Raw genomic sequence first — 12,163 nt, 5'->3', positions numbered from 1 at the left:
AAAAAAAAAAAAAAAAAAAAAAAAAAAAAAAAAAAAAAAAAAAAAAAAAGAGACAGCGCAAAATTAAATGGCCACTTCCAACATGTACTTGCAATAACCATAATAAAATTTTAACAGCTCAAGCAATCAAGCTAAAATAATTAAGCACATTGTATATGGTAACATAAGAAAACCAGATAAGTGCTTGAAATGTGTTTTTTGTAAATCTCTCTGATCTTCAGTGAAGAAATCAAATTAAAATTAAGCTAGAAGTAAATCAAATTTACTTCAGGCATTCTCAGGAGCAAGATTTAATGCAGGAAAAAAAGGAGCAATTTTCTCGCACCATACATTGTTATACTCTACCGATTATATGCTGCATGATCAGTTTGACACCTAGAATCAGGATGTACGGAAGACTTTTGTGCAGCCACTGGAAGAGGTATCTGAGCTCGGAGAGGGAGCTGCCACTGTGTTCCTCAAAGTCCAGGGACGATTCTTCAGGCCCCCTTGCCTCATTGTGGGAGTGGCCATGCAAGCGGCTCTGGGAACCTGACCTTGTGTGTCTGGAACTAGGATTTTCTCCAGCTTCTCCCAAAACAGAGTTTAGCTGGATGTGAACATCTCCAGCATAGTGGGATGAGCCTTCTCCTGGCAGTCTTGTGGCATGGGCACTCTGAGCAGACAAAGAACCGTCACCGTTTCCTGGGGAATTGTGGAAATGACTACAATTGGGTTGCATGGTGTTGGATCTGCCTCTGGTCTGGACTCCTTTGTCTCACTGCTATGTCTCCTAAGGAAGGGGGGGGGAAAAGCCATGATTAAAGCAGCAGTGCACTATTGAGTTAGAGAGATCTGTCTGTCTGAAATACACAGCAAATGCCTTACGGCCAACCTGGTGATCTCTGTGCAAAGAATAGTGCTTTTTTATCACTGAGACCTATTCAAGGAATGGTTCCTTGAACTACCTTAACAAAGAGCCTTTGGCACGTCTTGCTTGCGGGCTTCTGCTGACATCCCCTCGTTCAAAAGTGTGCGCTCTCACCCTCAACAGGGACTGGGACCCCCACTAAAATCAGGAACAGACAAAATTCCAATGCTGGTTAGAAGACCCTGTTTTTCATGAACTAGCCTGTGTAGCAGAGAATTTAAAACTGCACGAGCTTAAAGAAAAAGGTTGGAAGCCATCACTGAATTAGAGAAGGAACTAATACAGATGGAGGAGGGTGTCTGCATAATTACAAGCATACAAAAAGATACGTATTCAGCCACAGACAAGCCTAATCAAAAGCCAGTGAGCACTGAAGGCAGAGAGCCATTACGGGATTACCAGAAGAGATTATCCTGTCTGTGCAAGCGAGCAGAACCAGGTTAGTCCACTTTGTAAAAGGCATTCAGAAGAGCCTGGGACATATGCGGACTTATGGAGACCGAAGAGGGGAAAGCAAGCAGAAAATAAAGAGCAAGGCTGGGACTGGTAGGGAATCTGGGTTAGAAAGAAAATGCCGACAGCTCAGTGCACACTTATAATGAGAGCAGCAGACCTAGTTTTTATTCTTATCTCTGACATCTCACTCAGACACTCAGCAGTTTGTTTGTTTTGTGCCTCAGCCTTCCCATTTGTAACATGGATTTTGTACACTTCCCAGGAATGCTGGGACATTTCAGAACTTTGTCTGGAAAATGCTTTGCGATCCTAGGATTCTCCAAGTATTACTGTAGCTTTTGCATGGTAGAAAACGCTACAGCTGATATTTATTGGGATTTTTCATTAAAACCCTTTTCCATTGCCTTTCTTAAACTACCTTCTTTCAAGATGAAATCTTCCATGGTTAGCCTCTACCTAATGATTTTTGTTAGGTGGGCAGAAAAGTTCTGATCAAATCCATTGCCCTTTTTGTCAGTTACGCAGGGATGGAAAACGCAGACCTTCTGCTTTGCAAGAAAAGCTAAAGATGATATTTCTACATAATCTAAAGTGCCCAAAATGCAAAACAGAGGACTAACACAGCTAGATCTACATATATCTATATTTGCAAATTACTTGCCCAGTAAAACTTTTTAGTAATGTTCAGGGCTAACAGTAAGTTGTGCAGCACCTGTTGGCCTAAAGTTTCACTGTACACACCACAGTCCTGTCAATGTATATTACAGGCACGGGCGTAAACCCAATGAGCTGAAGTCAACATGACAGAAGTGCCACATGTCATGTGGCACTGAGTTTGCTGGATCAGGCCAGGGGCAGATCCAGGGGGGGTGCACTAGTGCCGCTGGATTGTGCTTTGCTTCTTGTTCCACCCAAGTTTAAAACCAACAGCCTGGCAGCGGTAGCAGCATTTCTAGCTGGGCTGTACTGAGGGAGTCAACTGACTTCACGGCTCCTTAAAATCTACCCAATTTCTTCTCAACTCTTCACCTTACACAGCCCTCTTCCTTGTCAACGGTCTTGATGTTCCGCTAAACAAGCTAACCCCCCTTCTGCAACGCCGCAGGCTGCTCCCGACCGCGCCATCCCTCTCTTGCAGCCTCACAGACTGGGTTTTGAGTCATTCTTATCAAGTTACATTTGCTTTCACATCCATTTTAAGTAGACTCATCCAGCCCTACTCCCTGAGCACAGTCAGAAAGCTTTGACTTTATTTTTACCTGGAGAAAAATGCATTGTATTGTATGCGACCATGCCCCTTGTCACATGCGTGTCCCCTTTTCAAAACCCTGCATCTGCCCCGAATCAGGCAAATTATGACGTTGCCCCCTGTCACATACGTGTCCTCTTTTCAAGGCCCTAAATCTGCCCGCGATCCGTTTTTATGACATTCAGACTTCGTAAAAAACATGAGGAAAACATGATCCGGGTTTACACAAATCCCCATCATAAACAATCAGGGTTTATTATATTGACTCTCCCTCCCTAGACACGCAGGGGTCACAAAACGAAACCCGCCGGCCGCAAGCTCGTCCCCCGCGGGAAGGGACGACCCGGCTTCACACGTTAAACCCTGCAGGTTGCGATGGGGGGGGGGAAGGGAGGGAAACCTCCCCCCTCCTCAGACCCCTTGCCCCCGGGGCTGCGGTACCTCAGGGCGCGGCGTGCCCGGCCCGGCTGCCCAGGCCTCCCGCGACCTCCATGGCGGCCGCCCGGGGCGGGGGAGGAAGAGGAGGAGCCGGGCGGGGCGGGGAGGAAGGCCCCGAGCGGGCGCGTTGCTGTGGCAACGGCGCCAGGCCCGCGACGGGCCGCCTCGCCTCGCCTCGCCTCGCCTCAGGTGGCCCTGCCGCGGGGGAGACGGACAAGGGCTGGGGGGTCCTGAAGGAGTAGTGGGGGTACAAGGGCGGCGGCTGTTTTGGGGGCGGGGGCTGAGAAGGGAGGAGTGGGGAGCAAGGGGGCGCTTGTTTTGGGGGCGCTGAGGCAGGTCCCTGAAGGAGCAGGTGGGCATCAGGGTAGGTGGCCTGGTAGGTGGCCACCATAGAGGACAGTCCGGTTGTCCAGAGCTGTGTTCTTTTTCTTGAAGGGAAAAATAGAGGACATAAAGGCATGGGGTCTCATACCAATAGAGGACAGAGGAGCAGATAACCAGAATGCCCTCTGATGGCCACCCTAGCTCGGAAAGTACCTCAAGCTGTGATTGTGTTTGGTAGCCGTGTTAGTCTGGGACAAAAAAGAAATGCAAAAAAGGTATTATTTCTGAACCAAGAGCTCTGGAGTTTTGCATTTCTTTTTCAAGCTACAGTAAGGGTTTGCCTCTCACTTTAAACTCTTATTTGAAGCCCTCCACAATCGCCTGCAAGGCCACTGGGCTTTTAAGCAAAGCTTTTAAACCCTCCGGAATGAGTTATTTCAATACAATTTCAGCCCAGAGATGGTATTAATTCAGTAGTATCGTTGTTAGGTTGTTTGGGTTTTTTTAGGGGAGACAGCCCTTGAAGAGTCTCATTCATCTTCTGACCCTGAACTATTTGCGGGATTTGAATGCTCAGTACATAAAGTTAAGCTCACGCAAAAATGTTTGCAAGATCAGAGCTGAAGTCTATTTTTAAAAAGTTCATCATTTCCCTCCACGTGTGGTTCTATTTAAAATATACCTCTGTGCGGTACTATCGAATAGTATCTATGGTTTGCAGTAACTGCAGCGTAGTAACTGCTGAGCTTTTAATGATCCCCTCTGTATTGCAACTTAATCACTTGTGTACGACACTTTACATCCTCAGATATAAATGTACTAGTCTGATATTAACCTATCTTTATTTAGTGGTACGATCAATATAATATTCCTAGCTTCATGAGCTTGTTCTTTGATGATCTCTGCTCCATTTAAGCTTATAAGGCCTGAATTTCAACGATCGTGAGCGCCCACAGATTGCTTTGACTTTCGGCTCTTTATAATGTCTGGCAATCAGGCCTTCCTGTATGGAGTCTGCATAAGATCTTGCGTGATTGGCCTGCCCTGAGACAAATCTTATCTTCAAACTCTCAGAAGTCTGTTTGAAAGAAATGGGAACTTTTCCATTGTTTTGAAGTTTAATGAAAGGTTTTGAGGGTTTTTTTTGTTCCCAAGTGCCTACTGAAGAAAGAGTACATGATTTGTTAAATTGTATGAGATCCAAATATAAAGGGATGTAGTTATCTTTCATCTATATTGCACTGATCTTGTAGATGATATTTCTACTGTACGTATCATATGGGTGGAGGAGCCTGTGCCCCCACTTGCATAGTAATATTTGTTCCTTTTGAAATACTTCCTTTGCTGCAGAACAACATGTTTTAAAAGGCTGCTGGAATGATGAACAGAAAAAAATGTCAACCTAGAGAAAGAATAGTACCTTAAATAATATGTATAGCTGGATTGTAATATCCATGTTAATGTTTTACTCCTATTGAGATTTTTCAACGTCATAGAAGTAATAAATTCTGCATAAACCTGAGAGGCGCATATAAGGAAATCTGTATTTTATGAAAATATAATACAGAATGCATACAGTTGGAGGAACCTCTGGATGTCCCAGGGCAAGACTATATGGAAATCAGCAGACTTCTGTTGCATCTTGGTTAAATCCTAGTCTACAAGAGACACTACTACCAGGGAAGCCATGGCATAAGGTAAAATGTTTATATTCATAGTTATTTAAACACATGCAATGATCATATAATAGTATGGATATCATCTCCTATATTTTTTTTATCATTCCTTATTCTTACTGCTTTGCTTGTGAAGGTATTTTTCCTTGCAATGGAGTAAATGAAAACAAGTATGATTATTGATTTGAATACACAAGTAGTCAAATGTTTATAAATAATATTTAATTTTTAAGACAGCCAAAATTATTATTCTCCTTGAAAGTGAGGACAGCAATAATAGATCATAATGTAAACCATAGCTATTCATACTAGCTTCCCCACTGTAACTTGTTAAACATAAGTGTTTATAATAAACCAAGAATACCAACAATTCAGCCAAAGAAAGCTTCTCTCAGCACCATGTGCGGCAAGGGAAAAGTCAGTCTTTTGGACTGTATGATTGCTCTTTTTGTAATTTTAGTGTCTTCATACTATAAGGCAGTTTATAGATATGTGGATAGAGAGATATCGTGTCCTAACAGAATGGTAGTATAAAGAATAGGGCCAAATTCATCATTTATACCACCTCTGAGTCTGTTACCTTATTCTTACTATCTAATCAGTGCTGAGGTGCCCCCCCATGCTCCAAGTATTAGAAGTCAGTGAGTAGACTGAATTAAAATGTGTATAATTCCTGGAATTGTTTTATTTTATTTTTTTACAATACCAGTAATTGATTTCCTCTTTAGGTTTTAGACAAACTTGGAGCAGCTTTGGCTGAGAAAGTAAAGTCCCAACTGAGGAATCGTAAACAAAGACAAATGATTTTTCATCTCCTTGGCCAGCATTTTGTTAAAAAATATTTTAGCGAGTATCCTAATCAACCTAGTCTACTGGTAAGTGAGTAATGAGAGTTTAGTGGTAACAGCTTTGTGTATAGAAGATGATAAAGATGGCATATTTGTGTATATTCATACCATAAAGTAAAATTGATTATTTTGTTCTCAGTTATAAAGTTATATTTTTAAATTTTGAGTGTACTTAATTGATCCAAAATAATATATGTTATAGATAGATAGATAGATAGACATATCTATCTATCTATAGATATCTTTTAACTTTACTGTAATAGACTTTTAATTTGTTTTTCCTCCTCTTTTGGAATTTGAAAGGAAAACAACATGATGGCTGAGCATTAACGTTTTTTTTATTTGCAACCGTGGTTCATGTCCAGCTTAAATGGGGTATCAGACTCTCAGAAAAGACCGATCCTTTAGTCCTAACTTAGTAAAACTCTCATTTACATTATAATTTCATGGTTAAAGGAGTCTGAGTTTCATGGCTCTGCTAATGATAAGTCACGATCATCACTGGGTATGATACTGCAGTTACTTCATGAATTGTATTTCAGTTACCTGCATTTGTTTTTGTGGGTAGGTGGGGTATATCTTAGATATTTAAAATAGTAACCTATGAGACCAAGGCAGAATACGCCGCTCACAAGGAGAGGATGTTTGTCACAAAGCAAAGACATGTTATGTCAAGAAGAAAGCTACATACTGAGAAGTAAACATGACTGGATATTCTTTCTGGGGAAAAAGAAGAACACTCCTGAAAGGGGAGAATTAAATATTTTGTGTGAAAAAGGTACTTCGAAGTATGTGTGATGCATTTTACTGAGGGCTAAGAAATTCTTGGACATAAACGCTTCACTCCATGTTCACTGGCACCAGTCCTCTTTCCAAGTGACTGACATAAGGCACAGCTCACTAGCAAATTGTCTCTATTAAATCATCCTTTCTTAATATGATAAATAACCATCTTGGCTCCCACAGCAAAAAATGACAAGAACCATTTAAAAAAAATGTGATGTTATTGTGAGAATCCAAATTTTCTGTTCCTAGTCTTCAACAAACATGAGTGAGCTAGATTGGGAAACCTTGGAAGAAACAACAAAGATTTGGCTAAACGAACAGTGCTTAAAAGCTGCAGAGCAAGTTTGCTGTCAGTTCAGACTCGGTGAGTTAAGATATATTGTGTATATGTGCAAGGCAGCTTGGGTAACAAAAATACCTCCAGCCATTGCCAAATCTTTAGCAACTAAGTCTTTGTCTAGAAGAGTGTTAAGCAGAAGATTTGAGGGACTTGAATGCAATAACCTACACTATTTTTTTTTTATGAATAAGCCAAAATCTGATAGTACCACAAAAATAATGTGTCACAATCTGGTTCCTGCTCTGACTGCTTGCATTCTGGTTATGCAAAACAAGCAGAGCAAGCAGATCTAGTCTGCTAAGTTTCCTTCTGCACTGGAAAAACTTCTGCTGTCAAGAAGTGAGTTTAACAACTCCCACATCACGGACTATGCTGGCACTCAGTGCAAAGGAATTCCTCTGGCAGTGTGCGGTCTTGGTCTGTGCGCTCATTGATCTCTGGCTACCAGAATGCATCCCAGAGGAAGTAAGTGCTGGGCACGAGAGCAACCTGCAGGCAGCTCTTGTGTGTTGGGGATCGGTCTACTCTCTGGCTGATTCAGGATCAAGACACTGAAATAATAATACCTATATCTGATACAGTGCTTTTCATTCACACCTCTCAAAGCATTTTGCAAAGGAGATGGATATGATTGTCCTGTCTTTTCAGATAGAAGGATGTCTAAAGCAGGCCTTTTTTCCCTCAGTTTCTTCTCCAGTCTTGCACCAAATTCAACTTTGCCAAAGTAGAGAATCTTTGCTTATGGGTCAGATTCATCCCTGTTCTCATTCTTACAGGGCTGAGTTTGGCCAGCTGTCTAATTTACTGTTACAGATGTCTTACACAGCTGCCATAGTTATCAAGGTAATTGCACTTCTGAGCCTCTCTTGGACTTTGCAGGTGCACCAGCCATCACATCTCTGTTCATTAAGTCATACAATTCTCTCAGTCTCAGGCAATGCTTTGGGCTCCAGTTCCATAGCACAACCATGGCATTTTTATCAGACTCAGCATGGTTTCAATCCCCACAGTACTGTTCTTCTTATTTAAAATAGAAGCATTTATCAGGTCTCGCTCCACCTTTAACATGAATATCCTGCTTTCTGCAGACACCGAACACCTATGTCTTAAGTAACAGCCTTTTCCTTTAACACAAAAACCAGTTCCTTCCACCTGCTTCAGAAAGAGTGTACTTAAAAGCTGTTCAGAACTCCCCCACCCCCTCTTGGGAATCAAGCAACTTATAACTATGTAGAAGACCTTTAAGTCTTTAAAGCCAGTTTTAGCTTTGGGCAGAAATTTGGAAGTAAACCCTTGTCCCCAAGAGGTTTACTGGGAGGATTGTCATAGCCATAGTGTTGCTTTCTTGCTTGTTTTTCTAAAAGCTTCCTATTATCTAGGCCAGTACATTCATACAGGAAAGTCTAATAGCCCAATGTATTTATGCAGTAACCCTGCTTAGGTAAGAGGTAGTGGTCACATGCCCTATTGATGAAATTATTATGTATCAGTATTCTTGGAACATCAGCAGTGCCATATTAACTGAAGCAGAAGCTCTCATTTTCATTAATATGTTTCACTTTTCACTTTAAAATTTAAGTCACTCCATGTGACACTATTTCCCACCACTGGCCCTGATCCTGCAGTGAGTTCTGTAGAGGCAGACCCCTGTACCAAGGCGGAGCATCAAAGTTGATCAGTTTGTATGCAAATGAAGGGAGGTATTGTGCAGACTCATTGTAGAGTCTGTGTAGGCCACAGTGCTTATTATCTGTTGTTGTTGAGTGTTATATGAGTTCATTATGACTTGTTATAAAAAAAAAAAAAAGCAATTTAATGCATCTGAAAAGAAGAGAACATAAAAATGAAAGGAATATTTATGGCAATAACATAGTCACTGCATCTTAGTAGTAATTACAGTTTACCACAGGAAAGTCCTGCTGTTTTGAAATTGACTTTTCATCCTAGGAAACCTGAAAAATGCTGTCCTAGTTAGTGCTTCTGTAACTCCTTAATGGGATCTAGAAATTAAACAGCCACAGGATTCCTTCTTTCTGTGTGTGCCCCTGACTATATTTGTCTGCATATAAAAATATTCTCTCTTTACTTAGGTTCATGTTTTGAAAGGTATGTGGGTGCCTAACTCCCATTGAAATCAATGTCTAATACCTGAACATTTTTTTACATCTGGCTCTTAGGGTTTATACATGTGTTTGAATTAAATAGAATTTTTGTAACGCTAAATTAAACTTTGAATTCTTACAAATATCATAAAAGTGACTTTATTTTACTCACTTAAACACTTACTTTTTAAAGAAATGTCTAACTAATTACACTTAATTGGTATTGCAACCTCCTACTTGATCATAAAAGTAATTCTTAGGGAGTTTTGGGTTGGAATATGCAGTGTTACTTGACTTGCTTTAAATTTGTTGTTTGACTTTTGAACCTGATTTTCCACTACCTTAACATTTCTGTGTTCATTTAAACTGTGTGCCAAATGAGAGAAATGTGAGGCACAGCATTACAAAAGAGAGTTCTCCATTTATGTACAACACTGGTAGCATTTGGTCTCCAATCTATATTTGTTTTGCCCAGGTGTAAGCTTTTATGCAGGTTGCTAGGGAGTGGAGAATAAGCTCCTTTTGTACTTGACTCTGCATTGCCATCTGTGGGAGTCTGAGTATGGAAGGAATAGAAGAGCCAGGACTTGGTATTTATAGTTTACTTTGAAAATTAATTCAAATTATGTTTTCCACACAGTAGATAATAACTTTGCCAGACTGGCTCCAGAAATGGTGCATTTTCTTAATGATACGTACAACATTGTAGCAACAGAGATGGAGCTGCTGTTGGCTGCACATGAATCACGGCAAAAGGTAGCCTGTTCCTCCTTCCATTATCTTTTTTGGCTATAACATCTTTAGCACATTTTTTTTCAATATTCTTCTAGCAAAAGCAAAACCATATCCTCTTTTATAGTGGATGTAAACTGAAGATCTCTTGATGAACATTCAAAGTTGTAAATTAAGTTTGTAAATAGAACGCAATTTAGTAATTTTTGCATTCATAGGAAGAAGATTCATTTGATCATCAGTCTTCATTGGAACAGAGCTCTAACCAGGAATCAGTTGCGAAGAAAAGCCCAAATTCTGTTGAAAGCAAAGACATCAATTTAGCCATAGTCAGAGAATCTGTTTTGCAATTAAATGAAAAAGGTAAGAGTACTATGTTGTTCAATACACCATGTTGTCTTTAGGGTACAGGACAAAAGGCAGGGCAGGAGACTAATTAGTTCTGAGGGGCATAAGCTTTGCTAGGCAACAGCCTAGTTAATCAAATGCTACAACTGGACTCGGAGAAAGCAGGAGTTCTAAATATAAGGGAATTTAAATGCAAAGGATGGGGGAACTGATGCTTAAAATAGTATATCCACACAAAAAAATCTGATAGTTAAATTTAAGTCGACCATAACTGTCTAATGCTTGGCAAATAACATTAGAAAGCAAAACAGACACCAGCAGTACCCCACAATAGCTCTTCAGGGGTTCTGACTCAGAGTCCTTAACAACCCCTGCCTCTCTATCTTCCACAGCAAATTCACATTATTATCATTCCCTCAGTGGCAAAGCAAACTGTTTTTTTAAATACACTGTGCTTAGGGAGTGGTTGAAGTAGAAAAATGAGGATTCTTATCTGGATCACCCAAAGTATCATGATATTTATATCCAGGTTTTGATTCAGACTGTTACAATAATTGGGGAGTCTGTGAAATCCATACATAAATCCAAACGTCAATTTTTTAAGCCTTCAAAATTCTGATTTAGGGTTTTGGTTCAAGCCCATCTCTATTTGTTAAATACCAGCCACTACAGAAAGTGTTAATGTGATTTAACTGCTGTAATCAAGTTGAAAAGCAAACCTGTAAATGATACGGTAAGTACTTCCCAAAATACCAGTCCCAGGGGAAAGTAGATTGAGAGAAATTCGAAAGTATCTTGTTAAACAGAGCAACTACTTTGCTTTTGATTTTCCTGTCAGTCAAGACTGCCAAGCCCTGTCTGAAGTGTGTGATTTTTCTCCTTTATCATAACATAAAAAGTTATCCACTTCAAACGTGTAGAAGTGCTCCTTCTCACGGAGCTGAGAGCTAATAGAGTTTTTCCAGCTGATGTAGAGTGTCTTCATTTATTCATTCAGACTTGAAGTAATTGGGTACAAGACCAGCAAGCATGACTACCATAGTGTGTTTTAAATGAGATTTAATTTACAACAGAATCTTCAACATTTTGCAAAATTATATGATTCACCTAAACTGTTAAGAGTGTTTATAATAAACTTGATCTACAGCTCTGTATTTTTTATCATTGTTTGCTTTGAAACAGATTATGATAATATATTTTATACCTTTAAACAAACAATTCTACTTTAAATATCCATTTCTGTTTCTGTTTCTGTTGGTGTTACAGCCCTTGGTAACTTTCTTCAGGAATGGAAAAGGTGGCTACAATTCATGAGCCATTTACTATTTATATTTTTTTTTAACAAAGAAGATGCGTATTGGCAGTGATATACACTCATGCATTCTAAATTGCTCAGAAAGTAATATGTTAGGAAAATCTGTCTGTGCCATAATTTCAGTAGATGGTGAAACTATCTTAGCAGTATGTAGAAGGCTAAGCGGAAATCTACTTCCAAAGACACTACGACAATTTATATGGACAGATAAACTCCTAAAATCAAACACAAAAATCCCCAAGACTGAAAGAATAATGTAAGTATTTATTATTTTCCTTGGGTAAGGGGGTGGAATATTGCATTATTTTTTATTAGCCCCGGTCTATGATTTTTTGTAAGATCCATAGATTCAGAGTAATTCGTGGTTCTGTCACTGGAATTAACCCTAACATTTTTCAAAATTCTCAGAGCAATTTTCCATCTTCACAATGCTACCTTGAAATATTAGTAACAAAGTTTACTTCTCAGGACTATACTAACTTCTGTTTTTTAGACTAATTAAACTGAGGTTATAGCCACCTTGCGTGCAGAATTTCTAGAATTTTTTGGTGTGTTATTCATAGATTCATAGATTAAGGGTCGGAAGGGACCTAGTAGATCTTCTAGCCCGACCCCCCGCCAGGGCGGGAGAACAACAAA

The 12,163-nt window shown here is 39.9% G+C and overlaps 1 protein-coding gene across 1 annotated transcript in view; it reads right to left on the bottom strand.

Moving 5' to 3' along the window:
• The window catches only part of RNFT1 (ring finger protein, transmembrane 1), an 18,113-nt gene extending 14,975 nt beyond the window's left edge, over nucleotides 1–3,138 (bottom strand). Inside the window, exons 1-2 of the mRNA XM_019511126.1 lie at nucleotides 3,057–3,138; nucleotides 346–772 (exon numbers count right to left, since the gene is read on the bottom strand). Of these exons, the coding sequence (XP_019366671.1) occupies nucleotides 346–721 (376 nt within the window). The 5' untranslated portion in view covers nucleotides 722–772; nucleotides 3,057–3,138. The remainder of the gene's footprint in view (nucleotides 1–345; nucleotides 773–3,056) is intronic.
• Between the last annotated feature and the right edge of the window lie 9,025 nt (nucleotides 3,139–12,163).

Source organism: Gavialis gangeticus, unplaced genomic scaffold, assembly GCF_001723915.1.
Source record: "Gavialis gangeticus isolate Ggan-Ray unplaced genomic scaffold, GavGan_comp1, whole genome shotgun sequence".
NCBI lineage: Eukaryota > Metazoa > Chordata > Crocodylia > Gavialidae > Gavialis > Gavialis gangeticus.
The sequence above is the reverse complement of the archived record's forward strand: the minus strand, read 5'-3'. Positions and strand labels throughout refer to the sequence as shown.